Below are 21,350 nucleotides of genomic sequence, written 5' to 3' on the forward strand. Positions count from 1 at the left end.
CCGTTATGTAATGGCCTTCTTTGTCTCTTTTGATCTTTGTTGGTTTAAAGTCTATTTTATCAGAGACTAGGATTGCAACCCCTGCCTTTTTTTGTTTTCCATTTGCTTGACAGATCTTCCTCCATCCCTTTATTTTGAGTCTATGTGTGTCTCTGCATGTGAGATGGGTTTCCTGAATACAGCACACTGATGGGTCCTGACTCCTTATCCAGTTTGCCAGTCTGTGTCTTTTAATTGGAGCATTTAGCCCATTTACATTTAACGTTAATATTGTCATGTGTGAATCTGATCCTGTCATTATGATGTTAGTTGGTTATTTTGCTCTTTAGTTGATGCAGTTTCTTCCTAGCCTCGATGGTCTTTACAATTTGGCATGTTTTTGCAGTGGCTGGTACCAGTTGTTCCTTTCCATGTTTAGTGCTTCCTTCAGGAGCTCTTTTAGGGCAGGCCTGGTGGTGACAAAATCACTCAGCATTTGCTTGTCTGTAAAGTATTTTATTTCTCCTTCACTTATGAAGCTTAGTTTGGCTGGATATGAAATTCTGGGTTGAAAATTCTTTTCTTTAAGAATGTTGAATATCGGCCCCCACTCTCTTCTGGCTTGTAGAGTTTCTGCCGAGAGATCAGCTGTTAGTCTGATGGGCTTCCCTTTGTGGGTCACCCGACCTTTCTCTCTGGCTGCCCTTAACATTTTTTCCTTCATTTCAACTTTGGTGAATCTGACAATTATGTGTCTTGGAGTTGCTCTTCTCGAGGAGTATCTTTGTGGCGTTCTCTGTATTTCCTGAATCTGAATGTTGGCTTGCCTTGCTAGATTGGGGAAGTTCTCCTGGATAATATCTTGCAGAGTGTTTTCCAACTTGGTTCCATTCTCCCCGTCATTTTCAGGTACACCAATCAGACGTAGGTTTGGTCTTTTCACATAGTCCCAAATTTCTTGGAGGCTTTGTTCATTTCTTTTTATTCTTTTTTCTCTAAACTTCCCTTCTCTCTTCATTTCATTCATTTCATCTTCCATCAGTGATACCCTTTCTTCCAGTTGATCGCATCTGCTACTGAGGCTTCTGCAATCTTCGCGTAGTTCTCGAAACTTGGCTTTCAGCTCCATCAGCTCCCTTAAGCCCTTCTCTCCATTGGTTATTCTAGTTATCCATTCTTCTAATTTTTTTTCAAAGTTTTTAACTTCTTTGCTATTGTTTTGAATTTCCTCCTGTAGCTCAGAGTAGTTTGATTGTCTGAAGCCTTCTTCTCTCAACTCGTCAAAGTCATCCTCCATCCAGCTTTGTTCCGTTGCTGGTGAGGAACTGCGTTCCTTTGGAGGAGGAGAGGTGCTCTGCTTTTTAGAGTTTCCAGTTTTTCTGCTCTGTTTTTTCCCCATCTTTGTGGTTTTATCTACTTTTGGTCTTTGATGATGGTGATGTACAGATGGGTTTTTGCTGTGGATGTCCTTTCTGTTTGTTAGTTTTCCTTCTACCAGACAGGACCCTCAGCTTCAGGTCTGTTGGAGTTTACTAGAGGTCCACTCCAGACCCTGTTTGGCTGGGTGTCAGCAGCAGTGGCTGCAGAACAGCGGATTTTCATAAGACCACAAATTCAGCTGTCTGATAGTTCCTCTGGAAGTTTTGTCTCAGAGGAGTACCTGGCCGAGTGAGGTGTCAGTCTGTCCCTACTGGGGGGGTGCCTCCCAGTTAGGCTGCTCGGGGGTGAGGGACCCACTTTAGGAGGCAGTCCGTTCTCAGATCTCCAGCTGCGTGCTGGGAGAACCACTACTCTCTTCAAAGCTGTCAGTCAGACAGGGACATTTAAGTCTGTGGAGGTTCCTGCTGACTTTTTGTTTGTCTGTGCCCTGACCCCAGAGGTGGAGCCTACAGAGGCAGGCAGGCCTCCTTGAGCTGTGGTGGGCTCCACCCAGTTGGAGCTTCCTGGCTGCTTTGTTTACCTAAGCAAGCCTGGGCAATGGCGGGCGCCCCTCCCCCAGCCTCGCTGCCGCCTTGCAGCTTGATCTCAGACTGCTGTGCTAGCAATCAGCGAGACTCCGTGGGCATAGGACCCTCCGAGCCAGGTGCGGGACACAATCTCCTGGTGTGCCGTTTTCCAGGCCCGTTGGAAAAGCGCAGTATTAGGGTGGGACTGACCCGATATTCCAGGTGCCGTCTGTTACCCCTTTCTTTGACTAGGAAAGGGAACTCCCTGACCCCTTGCACTTCCCGAGTGAGGCAATGCCTCGCCCTGCTTCGGCTTGCGCACAGTGCGCTTCACCGACTGTCCTGCACCCACTGTTTGGCACTCCCTAGTGAGATGAAACCGGTACCTCAAACAAACAGAAATGCAGAAATCACCCGTCTTCTGTGTTGCTAGGCTGGGAGCTGGAGACCGGAGCTGTTCCTATTCGGCCATCTTGGCTCCACCCACCATAACTCTTAACTCCTAGGCCAATGTCAGTCACCAACTGTAGTGTAGGACCCATAGAGTACCCCATTTCCTACTGACCCCAGCCAGCACACTGCCTGGCACACAGCTGACGCTCATTCCAATGGAGTCATGAAACAATCACGTGGTTTATTCATTCAGCAGACTTTACTCATTAGTTTTCAAGTCTTTCACAATGCCAATTCCCCCAAAATTAACAATGTCTGTCAAAATCCAAGAAATAAAATGTGTACTGTATTTACAAATATAAAATTTAAAAATTTTAAGATTATAAAAATTGAAGAATTACATCATCTGTCAGGTGAGAGCGTCAACCTGCAAAAGCAATTAACTTTTATTTTAAAAAAAAGAAATTGGAGAATCAACCATTTAAGCAGGATTTTAAGTTCAAGAATTTTCAGATGTTATTTTCTTACATGGCTTCCAACTAATTTTATACAGTAAGTTCGAGTCCATAGCAAAGGTAATAAAACTGCCAGTTGACCTTGATAGAAACTACGGAAATTTATAATAAAATTTCAAGTCATTTTAAAAAGAATATGAAGACTTGTTTGCTCCTACAATGCAACAAAATCTAGATTCTTTTTCTTGATATAAATCTCTATTATTCTGAAAATCTACCAAAAGAGATTTATGTATAAAATATTTGTAATAACTGTTTTACATGTGTGGTGCCTTTAAAATAATATATCTGAAGACTAAATATGTCATTAATAATAAAAAATACAAACAAAAACAACGGCTAGAATAGGAAAGACTGAAAGTGCCAATGACAAAAGTCATTTGATCACAGATACCTCTATGTTCCTACGTAGCTCTAATAAGTTGTTATGAATATGAACAACATGTACCTTACTTGATCTCTTAGAGACAAAAATATAGATAGGGAGATGGGAGTTATAAGGTGTCAACAGATTCATCATTTGAATCAAAATAAAACAATCTGAACATCATCACTGCTTCTACTATATCACTATAGCATGATTGCATTCAGATTTAAAAGGTTTGAGTCCACTCTCAAAGACGGATGTATTTCCACTTTCTCCACAGTACAGTCTGGCTTCACTGAGTTACTGGTAAAGACACAGGCACCTGATTAGACTGAGGTGCTGGAGACCCACTGTTCATGGCTTGTGGAGGCACTGCAGCTGGCTCCATCTTGCTAATGTGTGTGATGAATCGAAGACGAAGTTTTAAAGCTGGTTTTAAGTTACAGATAATCTTCTCTACCTAAGAAATAGAAACACATTAAAACGTACTTTAATCAGAGAATTTCAACTTCTCACATTTAAAGCAGGATTTACACATATCCGGAGACAATAAATTAAGGAGTGTCGTGGGGTAGATGAGAAGTTTATTAACATGTTCTGTGTTTTAAGAAAAGCAGATTCAATTATTTCTTTCTTGCATGAGAAACAATACGTTCTCCCTCACACACACCCCTTATATATTATATATGCATGTCTGTACATATACCATATGTATATCCATATATATGCATATACTTACAAAAGCGTATCCACTCATCCAGCTAGCCAGTCATCCCACTACCAAAAGCTAGCAGAGTTCACACTGGAAATTTTATACATCCAAGTTGATCATTCTTTTAAAATGCCATCTTTACAGAAGCATGAAGCATAATTATAAAGTTCTTTGAATAACTTATGTTTGCAACATTTATCTACAAAACTAATTATTTTGGTTTTGATTTACACTTGGAATTAACTAAATAATATTAGATCTGCTCTTTTGAGAAACACTAAGGAGACAAACACATCAAGTTGTTTCACAGCTTTCTTGGCTTTACTCAAATGCTCTTTGACCTTTTCCTTTCTGTACTCCCTTGTGTTAGTTTCTTAGGCCTAAATGTAAAGAATACTTTAAAAAAAACAAACAAACAAATAAACAATTTCTTTTACAGTTTCTCTGCATGTTCTGTGTTGTAACAAAAGCAGATATAATTTCTCTCTTTCTTACATGAGAGAGAACAGGTCAACTCTCTTTGACACTGCTGCTGAGACATAAAGGAGTCAACCTCCTTGGTATCTCAACCTAAAGTACTGGGAGGGGTAGGAGGATGGACTTAACTTTCCCTATCTGTCCTACCTCCTCCACTCCTTTAAAATGGCCCAGATTCTGTTTCCTACACACAGGAAACTCAGTTATGACTCAAGGTCTTTTTCTACTTTCAGACATCCCCATTAGGAAGTTCCTCTTCATATGCTAAGTCAGGATGGCCTCCCTTTAACTTTACCAGAATTCATACATGCTCTAAAGTGACACAGAACAAATCTAATAACTATTCCAAACGAAAACCCTCCAAAATGCTGAGGTCATAAATAATTCCCTAGGACTTTTTTCTTCAGGATAAGCATTCCCATATTCTTTAAATGCTCTTCATGAGTTAGTCTCTAGTCAGGATTAGTCTAGAATCCTGACTTTAGTCTTCTAGTTATGCTGTGGTTTGTCTAATGTCACCATGAATGTCAGGAGAAGTAGGACCTCCTTTACTCATAACACAACAACCTCTCTGCTCATATTTCAACAGCCATATCCCACTGTTTCTCCCTAATGAGATTACTTTAATTAACCCTCTAGGTCTTTTTCAGATGTTCTGTTGCAAATATCAAGGGGGAAAAGTACAACAAATTATAACATGTATTTACTTTAATACTACATCTAGAATAATATGCTTCTGTTGCCTAAAAAGGTCTCATACCCACCCTTTTTCCTTAAAAGAAAAAAAATTAGACAAAATAAAAATAATCACCCAAACCAAAAAAGTCTATTACTATATGTTCAAGTTTTCTAAATTAAACATCATTAAAAAAATTAAACAAATTCAACTTACTTGCTCTTTCACGCTGTCACCAGTAAACATATACTTCATGTGATAGAGGAAGTCACAGATGGGATCCATGTAATTTAAATGGGTGCTACACTGGTCGACATTTAGCAGCATGTCATAAAACGCCACACCAATCTATTTAACAAATAATGTAAAATTATTTAAGTGATCAAAAGTGACTCAATAATTCAGCATGATGCAGCTGGGCTCCATGACAACACTAGCACTGGGGGATACTGTCTTTGCTGTAGAACTGTCATATACCATATACACCTCTATGCACATGAGATATGATATGGCTTACATTTATAAAAGAATCTATAGTGCTACAAAATGCCCCGACAAGGCTTAAATAAAATTTCTCTTCATAGTTTAGTAATTTCTCTTAAAATTAAGAGATAAACAATCCCCTTTCTAGACACCATCTCTCGATGTCTGGGATAACTCCACTCCTAGGGATCCTTTGGATTATACCTTCTTAGTTCCATTTGGTAGCTCTTGCTTTAAGGTTCTACTCCTGGGTCCTTTCCTTGTTTTCGACATCTTGTTAGAAGTGACTGACTTCATCCATTCTCATGATTTTAATTAGCTCCTCTGCACTGTAAGATCTCAAATGTACTTCTCCATCCTTAACCTCTTCTCAACCTTCATGATGGGCGTTTCCCCTGCATCTCCAATTTAATACATCCCACCCTAAATTCATTACTGGCACACTAAGTCCTCTAAAATTGCTCTTGGATCCTGTTAAACTAGTTTCACTACTAATGGTTGTGACCTGCAGTTTCAATAACACTGGTAAAGAAACCTAAATAGATACTTCAGAATTTAATCATGTCACAGGAAACCCAGATTATATTTTACCTCTATCATACAACGAGTTCTCTCTTGCTGAAATCTTTGTAAAAATGGTCCAACAAGATGGTATACATAAAGCAACTGGAATTCAGTCTTCACTATAGGAAGAAGTACTTCAGTAAGAAACCTAAAATTTGAAGATAAAAATAAAAATCTCCTGTGACTTGAAATTATTTTAATTGTTTGAATTTTGTTCATACAGTATTTACAAAGTATTACAATAAAATATAATTTTTTTAAAGTTCCTTTTAATTTGGTAACAATAATATTTCTAATTCATCTCACATCTCTCACTGGCTATTACTTTCACTTGATTATTTTTATTTATTTATTTTTTTGAGACAGAGTCTCACACTGTTGCCTGGGCTGGAGTGCAGTGGCGTGATCTCGGCTCACTGCAACCTCCGCCTCCTGGGTTTAAGCGAATCTCCTGCTGAGTAGTTGGGATTACAGGCGCACGCCACCACGCCGGGCTAATTTTTTTATTTTTAGTAGAGACGGGGTTTCACCATGTTGGCCAGGATGGTCTTGATCTCCTGACCTTGTGATCCACCCACCTCAGCCTCCCAGAGTGCTGGGATTACAGGTGCCTGCTACCACACTCAGCTAATTTTGTTTACTCAGCTAATTTTTTGTATTTCTACTAAAGACGGGGTTTTAATCAGATTTAAGTTATTCTTAATTGTAAAACTACTGATAGGTGAATTATCTGAAATAAAAGGAGAATAACTAAGAGAAATGCCACTCTCAAGAAACTTTAGTCTAATTAATACCATTATTATGGTCAAGAAAAATAATCAGGAAAATAGGATAATATCAGTTATTCAGTTTAAAAGGTAACTTTTGGGATATATTCTGGGAAAAGCATGCATTTGACTAAGCTTCTTCAAACTATAGTGGAAAACTAGATTACTAGATTATTACTAGCACATACAAGTCAATTTTTAAAAAACAATTCTGAAGCAAAAGGAGCTTTCTGATTAACTTACTTTGCTACTTTGCAAGTTGTTCTTTTTTTTTTTTTTTTTTTTTTTTTTTTTTGAGACAGAGTCTTGCTCTGTCACCCAGGCTAGAGTGCACTGGCACGATCTCGGCTCACTGCAACCTCCGCCTCCCAGGTTCAGGTGATTCTCCTGTCTCAGTCTCCTGAGTAGCTGGGATTACAGGAACACACCACCACGCTCAGCTAATTTTTTTATTTTTAGTAGAGACGGGGTTTCACCATGTTGGCCAGGATGGTCTCGATCTCCTGACCTTGTGATCCACCCATCTCAGCCTCCCAAAGTGCTGGGATTACAGGCATGAGTCACCGTGCCCGGCCGCAAGTTGTTCTAATGAATGAAATATATACCTCATCTGTTAATAAGATTAGAAAAAAATGAAATACATCAAATTTCTTTTTTTTTTTTTTTTTTTCCAGATGGAGTCTCACTCTGTCACCAGGCTGGAGTGCAGTGGCACAATCTTGGTTCACTGCAACTTCCGACTCCCTGGTTCAAGCGATTCTCCTGCCTTAGCCTTCCGAGTAGCTGGCGTTACAGGCACACACCACCATGCCCAGCTAATTTTTGTATTTTTAGTAGAGATGGGGTTTCACCATGTTGGCCAGGATGGTCTCAATCGCCTGACCTTGTGATCTGCCCACCTCAGCCTCCCGAAGTGCTGGGATTACAGGCATGAACCACCGCACCCAGCCTATGTCAAATTTCTTTAAGAAATTATTATACTTACTTTGGAATGAGAGAAAGTTGTCCGATGCTAGAATGGTGCCACACAGCATGTGCGAGAGCTAATGTATAGCTACAACTCATCTCAGAGTAGGACTGATGACAGGCAGTGAAATCAAAGAGGCGGAATGGATAGCCAACCCACTCTGTTTCAGATGTCAAGCTGGGGCTGCTGATGATACTCACAATTCGATCATGAAGAACAATCCAATATGGCTCCTTTAAAATCAGAGGAAAGCTAGTGAAAAATATCACTTATCCAGCATTCCACCCCAAAGTCTAAAATAATAGTGTTTTCTCATTCTTTAAAGTTTTCTATTTTTCCAGCTTCTGCACAATACAGTTGGGTGACTTTGTAACTGGTCAAATTAAGTCAGTAACAACCTGGGAGAAGTACCTGTGAGTTAGGGGGCTCCATACATATATCTGTCCAGCTCATTTAGGTACCTGATATATACTATGCAGTAAATCAATTAATTTATCGAACAATAAATCTATAGCTTTATTATTTATTTAAAAATAATAAACTTTAAAAAAATATGTGTGGAGGTCAGAGAAAGGAGTCTTCACGTGAGCCGGAAAAGTCAGGGAAGGCTTCATTCACTGAGAAAGGAGGCTCTAAGCTAGCAAAGAATGAATAGGCTTTAGAGAAGGTGATGGAAAGAAGGTTCTGGAATAAGAAAAATGTCTTATTCCCTCACATTCAGAAGTACCTAAAACATATCTTAAGCACTATCTGCAGGAACAAAGGCTGTAGATATACAACATGTTAAGTGGCCAAGAGTAGATCAGGCTATGATGTAAAAACTAAAGTTGGATAGGTAAGGTGGTACCAGAAAATGCAGAGACCTGTAAGTCACATAGATATATTTAGATCTAATACAGAAAAGTAAAAACTAGTCACTGTAGATTTTTAAAGCAGTAATAATATGAAAAAACTTTAAAAACATAAAATACTTCATTAATTTGCATGACGTCCCGTACAAGGGCATCCTATATGCATCTTTTTCTTTTTTGCTGACATAGAACAGCTGGCTGTATTTTATCACTAAGTACAAACACAATTATTAACTCACTGGTAGGGCAGTGATGATCAAACCAATTGCATTCATCCATGCTGTAATGTTCTCTCTTGGCACTAAAGGCTGACTGCAACCGGCAAAAAAGAATGTAAGTATGAATTTATAAAAACATTTCAGATGGCTGACAATGGATCTTATTTTTAAAGAATATATCTAATTCAGAGGATTGACAACTAATCCATTTCAATAAAACAATGGGGAATTTTTTATTGAATAAAAATGTAATATGCATGAAAGCTCAAGAAGGCTTTTTTAAAAATACTTCCTCCCCAATCATTATCCCATACTTCATGCTAATTTTTAAAAGAATCTTGAAATCTTGAAAACAAGATGAAAAGAATCTTGTTTTAAGTGACAAGTTAACATTATTCCTATATTAAATGTCTAACTGCTATTAACGAGTAGAAGTAGGAACAAACCCGGATCTTAGGATCCTGTCCAGGGCTCATTCCATAACTCCTATATCACAAAGACAAGATCTGGAACCAGAAAACAGTCCTCATCCAATGTGCATCACCCTTGTGGCAACAGGTTTGTCTTAAAGTTCCAAATAGAATACCATTCTGTTTACAAATAAACAACAAATCTTACTGCATGAACCAGAATACATACCTTTTTAGGACAACATTTAGAAGGGCATTCCCAACCTCTTTGCCTGAAACTGCCAAGGCCATGAGCTCCACACAAGTAACATGGAGAGCATGGGCAGCTGGGTTGGGAAACTCATTGAATCTCCAGTCACAGTTTGGAAAGGGACCAGGAGATTTGCCAGCCATCGGTGCACACAGTTAAAGCAATAACAATTGGACTATCTCATCTGATTGTCAATTTATCTGATTATGAGCTGCCAAGAAGTGATTTATTTACACTTAGGGAGATGAAGAGGCAAATACAAACCAAATACAAATGAGTTTGACATGATTGAAATGTGTTAAGAGCAACCATTTGATTAACCACAGGTATAAATGGTTGGTCTTACAGGTGGGTCCTTATAAATATGACATATAATAGCCACAGATGCAACCAAGGTATACCTATGTTTCATGAGCCTATTTCTTTTAATAGTTATAAGACATTAATATGAAAATTATTTTCTAATGAGTCATTCTTTTGCTTCAGAAAATAAATTCATTTGTGTAGGAAAATAAGTCATGCTCATTTACGTAGAATTTCTCTACCTAGTAAAATAGTGGTATGGTTATAGACATTAAGTATAGAGTGATAATAACTGAAAACATAAAATCAAAATGAAGAAATAAACATCCAAGTATATTTTCACTAAAATATATCTTTTCAATAAAGAAAAATACATTTTATCATTTATTATTTAATACAAACATTAAAGTAACAAGATCCTACGTTCTCCAGTAGCACACAGATACATGTGCTACAAAACATAGTAAGTAAGAATAAGATTTTTTCTTTGAAACAAATCTCCATAAAGTCTATTTTTAAATATAATTTTTTTACCACTTATCCTCAAGTTCTAACATATAAATTTTAATAGAATTTCAGCCTATCTGACATGATGCTGCTAATTTAAGATTTCAAACCTTTACAGAGATGAAAATGGAAGTGATCTTAAAAAAAATTAAAACCTTGAAATATATTAAAAATTAAAAGAAAAAATATGTTCTCACAAATCAAAATACCGTTATTTCTGGGAGTCTAAAATCACAATAAAAAGGATATTATCGACTAGTCTGCCAATCAATCTGCAATAGTAGGTGTCATCTGGAACCCAAGGATTTTCCTCTCGTGCATTCATAGCGCATTTCAGGTAAGTGTCACTTAGACACCAGCCCTGCGGTCGATTATCCTTGAGAGAGCCAATGATTGCATGGACGAGTTTTCGTTTGAGAAATGCGCGGTCTCTCAGGTGCATTTCATAATAGTGCAGAGTGTTATACAGATAAGTCACTGGACGATCTGCCAAGAAAAAAACATACCACCACAATGTTTAACTGGTTACTAATAACTGTGAAAAACTGATAACTGCTTTCCAGATAACTGAAAAACAGCTCAGAAGATTTATGAAACAACTTCACATGCTGGACAATTGTATACTATGAATATTTTAATCTGAGGAGAGGCAGAAGGCTCAGAATGTTTCTAGTAATATACAGTTTGTATTTATATTTGTTTTTATTTAACTGTAAGCAATTCCATTTCTGAAAATTTATCCTGCATAAATTTTAATCCCTTGACATACAAGGGATGTCATTGCAGCCCTGTTTACACTAGCGAAAGATGAAAAACAGCCTAAAAGGTCAAAAACGGGGGCTGATAAAGTAAATTATGTCATGTATGAGGCAGCTATTTACGTACTAATACAAATGACCAACCCTAATACCTGATAAAGTTGAAACAAACAGGACACAGAACAATATGTGTATTATATTTTACTTGTGTTAAAAACAAACAAAAAAACCAGCCAGGATATCTAAGAGGGGATGGCAAGAGATTGGTAACATTGGCTGCCTACAAAAGAAACTGGCTAGCTGGAGGCCAGGATGGGACTAATTACCTTTCACTGTATACTCTTCCCCATCAAGTACATATATTACCTAATCCAAAAGAAAAATGTTTTTAAAAGAACGCTCACTTGAACTTTATGCCTATTCTATCATGTTAACACACAGTTCATACTTCTGCTTTGAGGGAAGGTATCTGAAAGATGAAGCAGGACTGCCCACCAGACAAACACTTTGTTCCCATAGTGGCTGCTCCAGGACCTTCACATTTCTGTCACTGACCCTGCCACTCTCCAGTTACTATGCTTAAAATTTTAGTTGTCTTTTTCTTTCAATACTCTCCTTATAACCAGCCAATCAAGTCCTGTTCCTTCTTTTGTGACCATTTGTCCCTTTTCTCTCATTTTCAATGCAACCATTGTTGCTTAGATACTAATCACACAACTGAGCTTTTTGACATGTCCTTGTAATGGCTTCATCCTAAGACTGCTGCCAACTATAACTGGATGTATCTTTCTGAAATAATGTTTCCTATGCCATGATCATACTCAATAACTTCCAGTTGATTATTATCTGCAATTATAAAATCAGCCTACCATTCAAGGTGATCTACAGTCAGGTACAATCTGTCTTTCCAACCTTATTTCTAGAACTCTCTGGTAAGAATTTTCAGTTCAACCCAACGTAGCCATTTTTCTTTAAATATACCTTATTTTATCTCCTCCATGACTTTCCCCAAATGATCCCTTCTGCCTCGTATGCTGTCTTTTCCCTGCTGCTGCTATAAATTGGATGCATCAAGTTCAAATCCTACCCACCCAAGAAGGCTGCCAAGATCTGTTTAGTTTACAGTAACATCACCCTGTTCTGAACTCATACTTTTGTTTATATTTTTATGTTGTATATTTTATACTTCATGGCACCATCCATAGTACTTATCCTCAAAACACTTCATTTTTAAAATAATTAAAATAAAACCTTTAGAGCCACTATTACCATGTGGTCCTGCCCATCCTACTTTTGATAACGGAGATATTAGATGAAATTAAAATTTGAAAAAGCTCACCATGAAATTTATATAAGCCTCCTAGGTGATCCAGTAGAGTCTCCAGTGATTTGGATACTGGAAGCAACTCTAAAAATCTGTGGATTACTATATCAAATACTGGAAGGAATCGAAGACACACATTCCCAAAATAGATGGGCAGATAGGGAGACTGGATCTGTACAGGAGGATCCACCTGTTCTGCGAGGCCTTCAAAATACAACTTCTCTGGATATTTCTGTGGAATTGAGAAGATGATAAATGGTTAGAACATTTAAAAAAAAATTCTCTTTAAAGAGCTAAACATGAAAACATTGTTGAGATTTTTTTTTTGCAAGGAAACATTTAAAATTATACTTGATTATACTTTACTTCTTTTTATATAAGTACTTATGTCCACTAAAACTGTAGTTTCAATTTATTCTCAACATTATAGAAACTCTCAAACCTTACTCTCAAACCTTGAAGAAGTTCAGAGAGCTAACTTACTTCTATATAGACAAGAGAAAAAACATTAGAACCAGAGAGAAAACGGCCAAATCAATTCATCAAATACTCAAGTATGGCTTTAAAAGGATTATTTGAAATACTAATTAGAACTAGTACCTTGTGATAATTCATGTGCTTGGTGTGCCAGTCATTCTGTAACCAGTGCTCTGGGGAATTTTCCTTCACAAAGTCACTTACTCGATTTCTAAAATCGTTTGGTTTGAGTAACAGCAACTGAATTATGAAATAACAAACCTGGGCTTCATTTCCTTCATGACTACGCATGGCCTTTGAAAAACAACATAAACATTATATGAAAATGTTCAACCTGTGTAAAATCATGAGGGCCATCTGAAAGCCTAAATTTTAACAAAGTAAAATCTCACTATTATAATTTCCTTAGACATCTAGTCTATCCCAAACCAACTGTTCAGTATTCCCCAAACATATATGACCTTTCTTGCCTATTTTTGGCTTACTACTCCTTCTGCCTGGGATGTCCATCTTTATTTTTAAAAATTTAATCTATCTTTCACATCTATCACCTAAGCAGATAAGATTTCTCACTGTTTCCTAGAAATATTTTTTCTACACCTCCATCTTATCCTGATATCTTATTGATTTATAGATTTACATTATTTCCCCTAAAATATAATAACTACTTTTATATCTATGCTCCACAGCTAAGGGGTTAATGTTAAACTATGCCACTCCAAATATCACCACCATAGAATTTTTTTCAATGTAGCATTTTCCAGCCTACTTCAGTATCTTTTTAAAGAACTACCGAAGGCCAGGCACTGTGGCTCACACTTGTAATCCCAGCACTTTCGGAGGCTGAGGCAGGCAGAACACAAGGTCAGGAGATCAAGACCATCCTGGCTAACATGGTGAAACCCCATCTCTACTAAAAATACAAAAAATTAGCTGGGTGTAGTGGTGGGCACCTGTAGTCCCAGCTACTTGGGAGGCTGAGGCAGGATAATGGCATGAACCTGGGAGGCAGAGCTTGCAGTGAGCCAGCATCACGCCACTGCACTCCAGCCTGGGTGACAGAGTAAGACTCCATATCAAAAAAAAAAAAAAAAATCTATCTACTGGAAATAGACATCAAAGTCAGGAGAAAAAAAAAATTGGGGGAATGGTTGTTACCAAAGTGTACAGAAATGGTTATATTAGCACTCTGTAAAGAAACACAGTGACTTACTGCTACTTCCTCCCTCTAGTGGGAGTTTTGGAAAATCAACTCAGGGTCTAATTGCTCATATTTTCAAAGTATCACAAGGCTAGGACCACATCTATTTTATTTACTTCTGTACCTTCTATACATAGAACACAGTTGATATTCAATATGGACTTATTAAATGAATGAATAAGGAAATTGGGGCTGGAAGCAGTAGCTCACGCCTGTAATCCCAGCACTTTGAGAAGCTGAAGAGGGTGGATTGCTTCAGCCCAGGAGTTCGAGACCAGCCTGGGCAATATGGAGAAACCCCATCTCTATAAAAAAGTTAAAAAGAAAAAAAATTAGCTGGGTATAGTGGCATATGCCTGTACTCCCAGCTACTTAGGAGGCTGAGGCAGGAGGAGATTGCTTGAGCCCAGGAGGTTGAGGCTGCAGTGAGCCATGATCACGCCACTGCACTGGGCGACAGAGCGAGACCCTGTCTCAAAAAACAAACAAAAAAACAAAAACAAACAAAAAAAGAAATTGGAGAATTTCTAGCTCTTTAGGGAAGTGAAAGCAATGCTTGATATAGTATAAATTCATTAAATCCTTCAAAGCAATATAGAGCAGATCGGCATAAGATATATTCCACACATCTTGATCTAAAAGAGAATAAGCTTAGAAACATATTTATTCTTACCAGGCAGAGAATTAATCTGTCCAGTGTAACAATGTTATACTTCCATACCATGTCATTAAGAATTTCAATGCATTTATTGAGTTGCTGACCCCCTGCTGATGTAGAAAACTCATATACCAGGAAATCTGCAAATGTCCTCACATGGGCTACCAAGGCCCTGGCTCCAATTCTCTCTAATACTCTGGAAGGCAGAGAGTAAAACATAAACTCCATTGTTATATGGATACAAGTTTGCCAAATGGAATGCAAATTAGGTTTTTGACTTACCTATAGCCAATCTGATTAATATGATCTGTTTCCAACAGCATTTTCCAGAGAAGACAAAGAAAGAGAGGAGGGGAGCCCTGCATAGAGAAGTGGGTAATAATGTCGTTTTCGTTGCTCATTGACTTCCACTTCCTATACTCCTCCTCCACATTTTTTTTCAGATTAAAACGGCTTTCCTGAGGCACATTATTTTGTTTGAAGAATGCCTAAAAAGAGGATCAGAAGTTTATTTCATTGGTTATAGTAGAAAGAGCACTGGATATGGAGTTAATAAACCAGTTCTAGACTTGGTTCTGACATTAATAAACTCTAGGTGACCTTGAGCAACTCAGCAATTAAGGCCTGAATTTCTGTGTCTGGAAAATACATAAGCTTGACTAGATTATCTCCAAGATTCCTTTTCCTAGATTTCCTAAATGGAAATTCTAAGCAAGCCTGAATTCAAAGCTTCTTCAATCATCTGTTGATACTTCCGCCAATCTTAAAAAGAAAAAAAAGAATGAAATGTGTCTACCCTTCGGCTACATATGTTAGTGTCTTTAAGGAAAATCCATTGCACTAGCCCAGTGATTCTCAGAGTGTGGTCCCAACACCAGCAGTATCAGCATCATCTGGGTCTTACAGGAAATGCAGAATTCTCAGACCTTATCCCAGATTTCCTGAATCAGAAGCTCTGTGGCTGGGGGCCCAGCCAACTGTAGCTTAGCAAGCCCTCTAGGTGATTTGGTAAATTTAAAAACCAAATGCTCTAGCCCTACCAGGAGTTATGAAAAATGGATGTTCATCATCCCTAACATTTTTTCTGAAAAGGAGAAGACAGATGAGGTTTGCCTTTCTCCCTATTAGAAAAGCCAGGTTTACAGTTTTTCTGTGATTAAGAAAAAAATTCAGTGAAGTGTCATATTATGTGCACTCTGTGAAGCTCCATTACATTATAATTCTCCCCATTTCAGTTCTATGAGAGAGAAAAAAATTTTCAGGTACTATGTTAATTTTCATGAGATTCTAAAACCATTAACTATTTTTTTCTCTTTTTCAATTTTTTTCACTTTTATTTTTTTCCTCTTTCTACTCTTCCTCCCCTTAAAACTGTTAACTAAGATGAAACCATAATAATTAAATTTTTAGAAGCACGTCCAGTACCAGAGTAGGACACCGAACAACTTGAGAGATTTTGTAAGTAATGACTTTTTTTTTTTTTTTTTTTTCTAGAGACAGGGTCTGGCTCTGTCACCCAGGCTGTGGTACAGTGATGTGACCATAGTTCCTTGTGACCTTGAATTCCTGGGCTCAAGCCATCCCCCTTGCTTCAGCCGCTCAAGCAGTTACGACTAGAGGCTTGTGCCACCATGCCCAGCCCCTAAATATTTTTTAAAATAAATAAAAGCTAATTTTATTCAGAAGTCACCAAGACTCACTCTAGAATACCATTGTGAATGCGAAGAAGGATTTCATGTGTCAGTAAGTAATTCAAGACCAAATTACCTGTAGTGGGCCTGGAAAACAGCTCAGGGTGTGTGAAGCCCAATTATGTGGAGTGAAACTCATGATGGTCTGAAGTATGTCTTTACACCAAGTTCCCTGAATTGAATCAGAGCCTGTAAAAAAATCTAAACATAAACAAATAGATGTAATCCAGATATAAATGATTATATCCACAATTCATAAAAGATTATAGCGAAAATAATAATTATGTACACTGAGAATTTCATTGTAGTGCATTCATTGCTTAACTAGTTATATTCAGCTTAGAACCTAAATTTGCTTAGTTTATGAGTGATCTGGATGATCACATTAGAAAATATGAGAACAATTTATGAAAAGATGACAAAAGACATTTGGAATCTTTCTTTTTTTGAGGTTACAGAGTACCAGTGATAACAGTAATACAAGCCCACCACTACTGTTCATTTACTTTGACATTGATTTAGTAGTACGTTATTCGGCCAAGGGAATAGAAGAAAGAAAGATGTCTTTTTTGGGGAGTGAAATAATTACATAATACATGTATAAATCTCAGAATTGAAGAGGGTTCTTTACGTAAAACAACATAATTTACATAAAAGTATTTGAGGTTGCTAAAATCAATAACTATCTCTTTAAAACATCAGTTCTAAAGTGTGGTCTGTAGACCTCTGGGTGATTCCCCAATAGCCCTTCAAAGATTCAATGAGGTCAAATAATAATAAGAAGATATCATTGGCTTTTTCACTTGATATGAGCACTGACGGTGCAAAAGCAATGGTGGTAAAACTGCTGGTCCTAAGCACAAATCAAACAGTGGTGCCAGACTAGATGAAAAGGCTTTGTATTCTCCACCACATGCACTCAGTGAAAGAAAAGTGCCAGTGTCAATCTCGACATCTATTTTTAATATCATATGTAACAAAAGGGGAAGCATATGCCTAGTGTTCCAAAGTTTGATGGGTGTCTTGAGGAAAAACACTTGTGCACTTGTGTGACTGACTGAGCACTGAGTTAAATCAGCTGCTTTTTTTTTTTTTTGAATTCCAATTTTACATGAAAGAACGTCTGACAGAAAACTATAGCTAGCTAGACTTATGTATTTAGCAGACATTTTCTTGAAAATTAACAAAATGAGCTTGTCACTTTAAGGAAAACAAATGATAGTAACTTTTACCAATGATAAAATTTGACCTTTTAAGTAAAAATTGAAATTTTGGAAAACCTGTATCTACCATGACATGATAGCATTCTAAAACTTAGATTTTTCTAATAAACTTTGCAGTGATATTAACAAATGTAATTTTCTGATACTGTAAAAAACAAAATGTCAACGTTTGCTAGATCTACATAACTCAGTGAACCAGTATTTTCAAAATGAATAATTCATGAAGTTACAAAACATGCAAGGATTTAAAAATCCAGTAAATGTACAAAACAGATGTACAGATTATAATGTAACAAAGTACATGAAGTTCACTGGGGGTTTTGGATTCCATATTGCAGCTAACCTTTAAGCAACTATCATTTTTCCATGTGATGTCAAAGAACATTCCCAATTATCTGAAAAGGCTATTAAAATACTCCTCTCTTTCCAACCTCATCTGTGTGAGGCCACATTTTTCACTTACTTCAACTAAAACTTCAATGGATTAAATGTCTAAGCAGATGAGAATCCAAACTATGTCTTCCTTTACATCAGCTATTAGAGAAGCAAAAATGTGAAACAATGGCACCTCTTCTCACTAAAGTTTTGCTTTAGAAAATATACTTTTTTTCATAGCATTATATATTAACATGTAATGTTTATTATTGCTATTTAAAAACAAATTAATAAATATTTTTAAACTTAATTTTAATATCTAATAGAATAAATATCCATAGATAGAATCCATATAAACAGAAACTCTTTGGGAATTTCAATTTTGTTTTTAAGAGTGTAAAGCAGTCCTGAGACCAAAAAGCTTAAAGTATTACTACTTTAAAATTATGGAAGATAGCTGAAAACTGATGCTCAACCCAGTTATTAATAGAATGACGGTATACAAAAGAGCTTCCATAAATGAGTGAAATAGTGAAGATATCAAAACAACTGGCTTTTTTCAAACAAATTAAAAGTATCTTTTTAGTATGTTATACCTATAGTAATTAGTAGAATCATGGCACACTTTAATTCATCTGTTGTTGTTTGTACTCACATATTCACCGTACCTGTTACATGAGTTGCTCTAGCCAAGGTCAATATCAAGGCTCGGTTCAGTTCTTCAGATTCTGCTGATAGCACTGTTTTGGGATCACTAAGGAAGCGTGTAAACTGCGGTTGTACCTCTGAGCTACCTAATGCTGTTATAAGCCTGAGAGCAGTGCTCTCGACACTGAAAAGTAGGAGAATAAAAAGAAATGTAAAAAAATTTCAGAATTATGGAATTAAATCTAATTGTAAGGTTAATTACAATGGAAAAACATGCAATCTATGACTATCCCTTCTTTAATTAAAAAAAACACTTTTGTGTGAGAATAAATGTTGCTTAATTTGTTTAAAAAACCTAATGTGTCCAATTTTTTAGTGAAAATCGTGACTTTTTATACATTTGAAAAAGATGGCTTGTTGCCTATAGGACTAAAAAATTTCTCCTGGAGATACTGCATTTCAAAAATTACATTTTTCTATCTAAAATATATTTTAATTTAAAGCAAAATCAATGTGACATGATACTTTAACCATAATCTGAAGTATACTTAAAACCAGCATTCTAAAGGACTAAGTTACAACATAATAATAAATACCCTGGAAGTACTAATTCTCAGTCCAAAGATCCTAAAGGAAGGACTCAACTATCTCAAACAGTTTCTATTTAAAAAGCTGGACTCTGCTCCTGTACTGGAAACAAAATACTTTAGAAGCAGAGAAGTTTTATGACAGATGAATTAAAAAAAAAACAACTATAAGGTAAAGGATTAAGAACCTCATCTCCAATAAAGTTTCTAATAAATCTTAAGGAAAGATGGTCTTCAATGAGCTCACCAAAGATGGAGCTGGTTCTGGTTTGTTTGTGCAACTGCAGCCAAAGTATGAAGATGACTCAGGAGCTGAACTCTGTAATGAGGCTGAATATGATGCATCCGGTAGCTAAACATCTCAAGGAGTGTGTGTAAGATCCCCCATGCATGTGATTTGAAAACAGTCGGCAAAAGCTGACCTGGAGGAAAAACACAATTTAAGGTACCAATTATTAAAGGCTATGCATGAAAAGATATTTGAAGAAAGTCACATTGAGTAAAATATAAAGATTTGATTGTGAAAATACACATGCACACACACATATATATTCTCCATATTTTCTTATTTTCTACTTTAACAGTAAGGAAAAATTCAGATCCTAACTATAATATCAAGTTTGCTTTTTTCCTGAGATTTGGCAATTGATAATCATGTTTATCTGGAAAAATAAAATGAGACAAGATATGAAAAAACATTAATCTTCTCAATTCTGGTATCTTTTAAATTATTTTTAGACAGTTAATGTTCCATACCTTTTGAAGTATGAGGTTCATTTTCTAATACAAAAAATTGTATTACACCTGCCCTTGTTTCCTCCTACCCCCCAAGAAAGTTTTATTCAACAATCAGTTATCTAAGAAGAGTTATTGTGGTTAAAATTAAGACTATGCTGTATTCGTGAAAAGCTGGAATTACCATGAATCAGAAAAACACTTCTATATTAGAAAGTATCTATTATTGGCCGGGCGCGGTGGCTCACGCTTGTAATCCCAGCACTTTGGGAGGCCGAGGCGGGCGGATCACGAGGTCAGGAGATCGAGACCACAGTGAAACCCCGTCTCTACTAAAAATACAAAAAATTAGCCGGGCGTGGTGGCGGGCGCCTGTAGTCCCAGCTACTCGGAGAGGCTGAGGCAGGAGAATGGCGTGAACCCGGGAGGCGGAGCTTGCAGTGAGCCGAGATTACGCCACTGCACTCCAGCCTGGGCGACAGAGCGAGACTCCGTCTCAGAAAAAAAAAAAAAAAAAAAGTATCTATTATTTCAGAACTATATAATAAATAAGACATTATAATGTATCTTCTGCAATGTAGGAAAATTCCTTCTTTATTGCCAGTCAGCCTTCGTATGCACTGCAGGACAGCATTACTGCCTCAGGCAGAATACATTTGCATGAGGACAGGGACCAGGTCTATCCTGCTCACTGCATCCCAGGCACCTAGCACATTAACCTTTTCTTACCATTTTATTTAAAAGTGCAACAAACCCCCCGACTCTCACACTTCCTATTCCTTTTTGCTTTATTTTTCTCTATAACATGTATCATCTGACATATTGTATATTTCATTTATTTAATGTCGCCCTCCATAAGCCTGGTGGTGACTTGTTCTCTGCTGTGTCCCCAGGACCTAGAAAAGTAACTTTAGAGTTAATGAATGGGTTAATAGTTATAAACACCAGAAAGTCCTGTCTTACTGATAAATCCTTTGATGCCCAAAGACTCTATTTCCATATAGACCAATAAACGACTGTAAGTTTCCACTAGGGCTGGAGCCAAGGCCACACTGGACTTTGCATGAGCAAGTTTTATCACCCTGGTTGCAATGCTGTGAATAAGGCTGAGGAGAAAAAAAGGGAAGAAAATAAAAATCCATATTTTTGATATAATCATAGGGGCTACTCTACTTAGAAGTAACTTAGTATAAATTTGAACTTAAATGATTCAAATGAAGTTGATTCATTTAATGTGTTTAAGCTGTGCAGGACACTTGGTAAGGATGCACTGCACAACCTGAGACTC

General features: G+C 37.0%; 1 protein-coding gene across 3 annotated transcripts in view; it reads right to left on the minus strand.

Moving 5' to 3' along the window:
* Window positions 1-2,556: 2,556 nt before the first annotated feature.
* Window positions 2,557-21,350, minus strand: part of MED23 (mediator complex subunit 23) — a 42,410-nt gene continuing 23,616 nt past the window's right edge. For 2 of the 3 annotated variants that reach the window (XM_012506101.2, XM_012506099.2), the window contains 15 exons: window positions 21,026-21,168; window positions 19,575-19,749; window positions 18,761-18,924; window positions 16,571-16,695; window positions 15,086-15,291; window positions 14,819-14,999; window positions 13,068-13,238; window positions 12,483-12,699; window positions 10,635-10,871; window positions 9,555-9,720; window positions 8,937-9,009; window positions 7,865-8,079; window positions 6,140-6,260; window positions 5,282-5,413; window positions 2,557-3,660 (listed from right to left, as the gene is read on the minus strand). In XM_012506101.2, the coding sequence (XP_012361555.1) occupies window positions 3,493-3,660; window positions 5,282-5,413; window positions 6,140-6,260; window positions 7,865-8,079; window positions 8,937-9,009; window positions 9,555-9,720; window positions 10,635-10,871; window positions 12,483-12,699; window positions 13,068-13,238; window positions 14,819-14,999; window positions 15,086-15,291; window positions 16,571-16,695; window positions 18,761-18,924; window positions 19,575-19,749; window positions 21,026-21,168 (2,494 nt within the window). In that variant the 3' untranslated portion in view covers window positions 2,557-3,492. The remainder of the gene's footprint in view (window positions 3,661-5,281; window positions 5,414-6,139; window positions 6,261-7,864; window positions 8,080-8,936; window positions 9,010-9,554; window positions 9,721-10,634; window positions 10,872-12,482; window positions 12,700-13,067; window positions 13,239-14,818; window positions 15,000-15,085; window positions 15,292-16,570; window positions 16,696-18,760; window positions 18,925-19,574; window positions 19,750-21,025; window positions 21,169-21,350) is intronic. The other variant, XM_030809690.1, reaches the window with a different exon arrangement.

The sequence above is a fragment of the Nomascus leucogenys genome, chromosome 3 (genome assembly GCF_006542625.1).
Source record: "Nomascus leucogenys isolate Asia chromosome 3, Asia_NLE_v1, whole genome shotgun sequence".
In the NCBI taxonomy this organism is placed as follows: Eukaryota; Metazoa; Chordata; class Mammalia; order Primates; family Hylobatidae; genus Nomascus; species Nomascus leucogenys.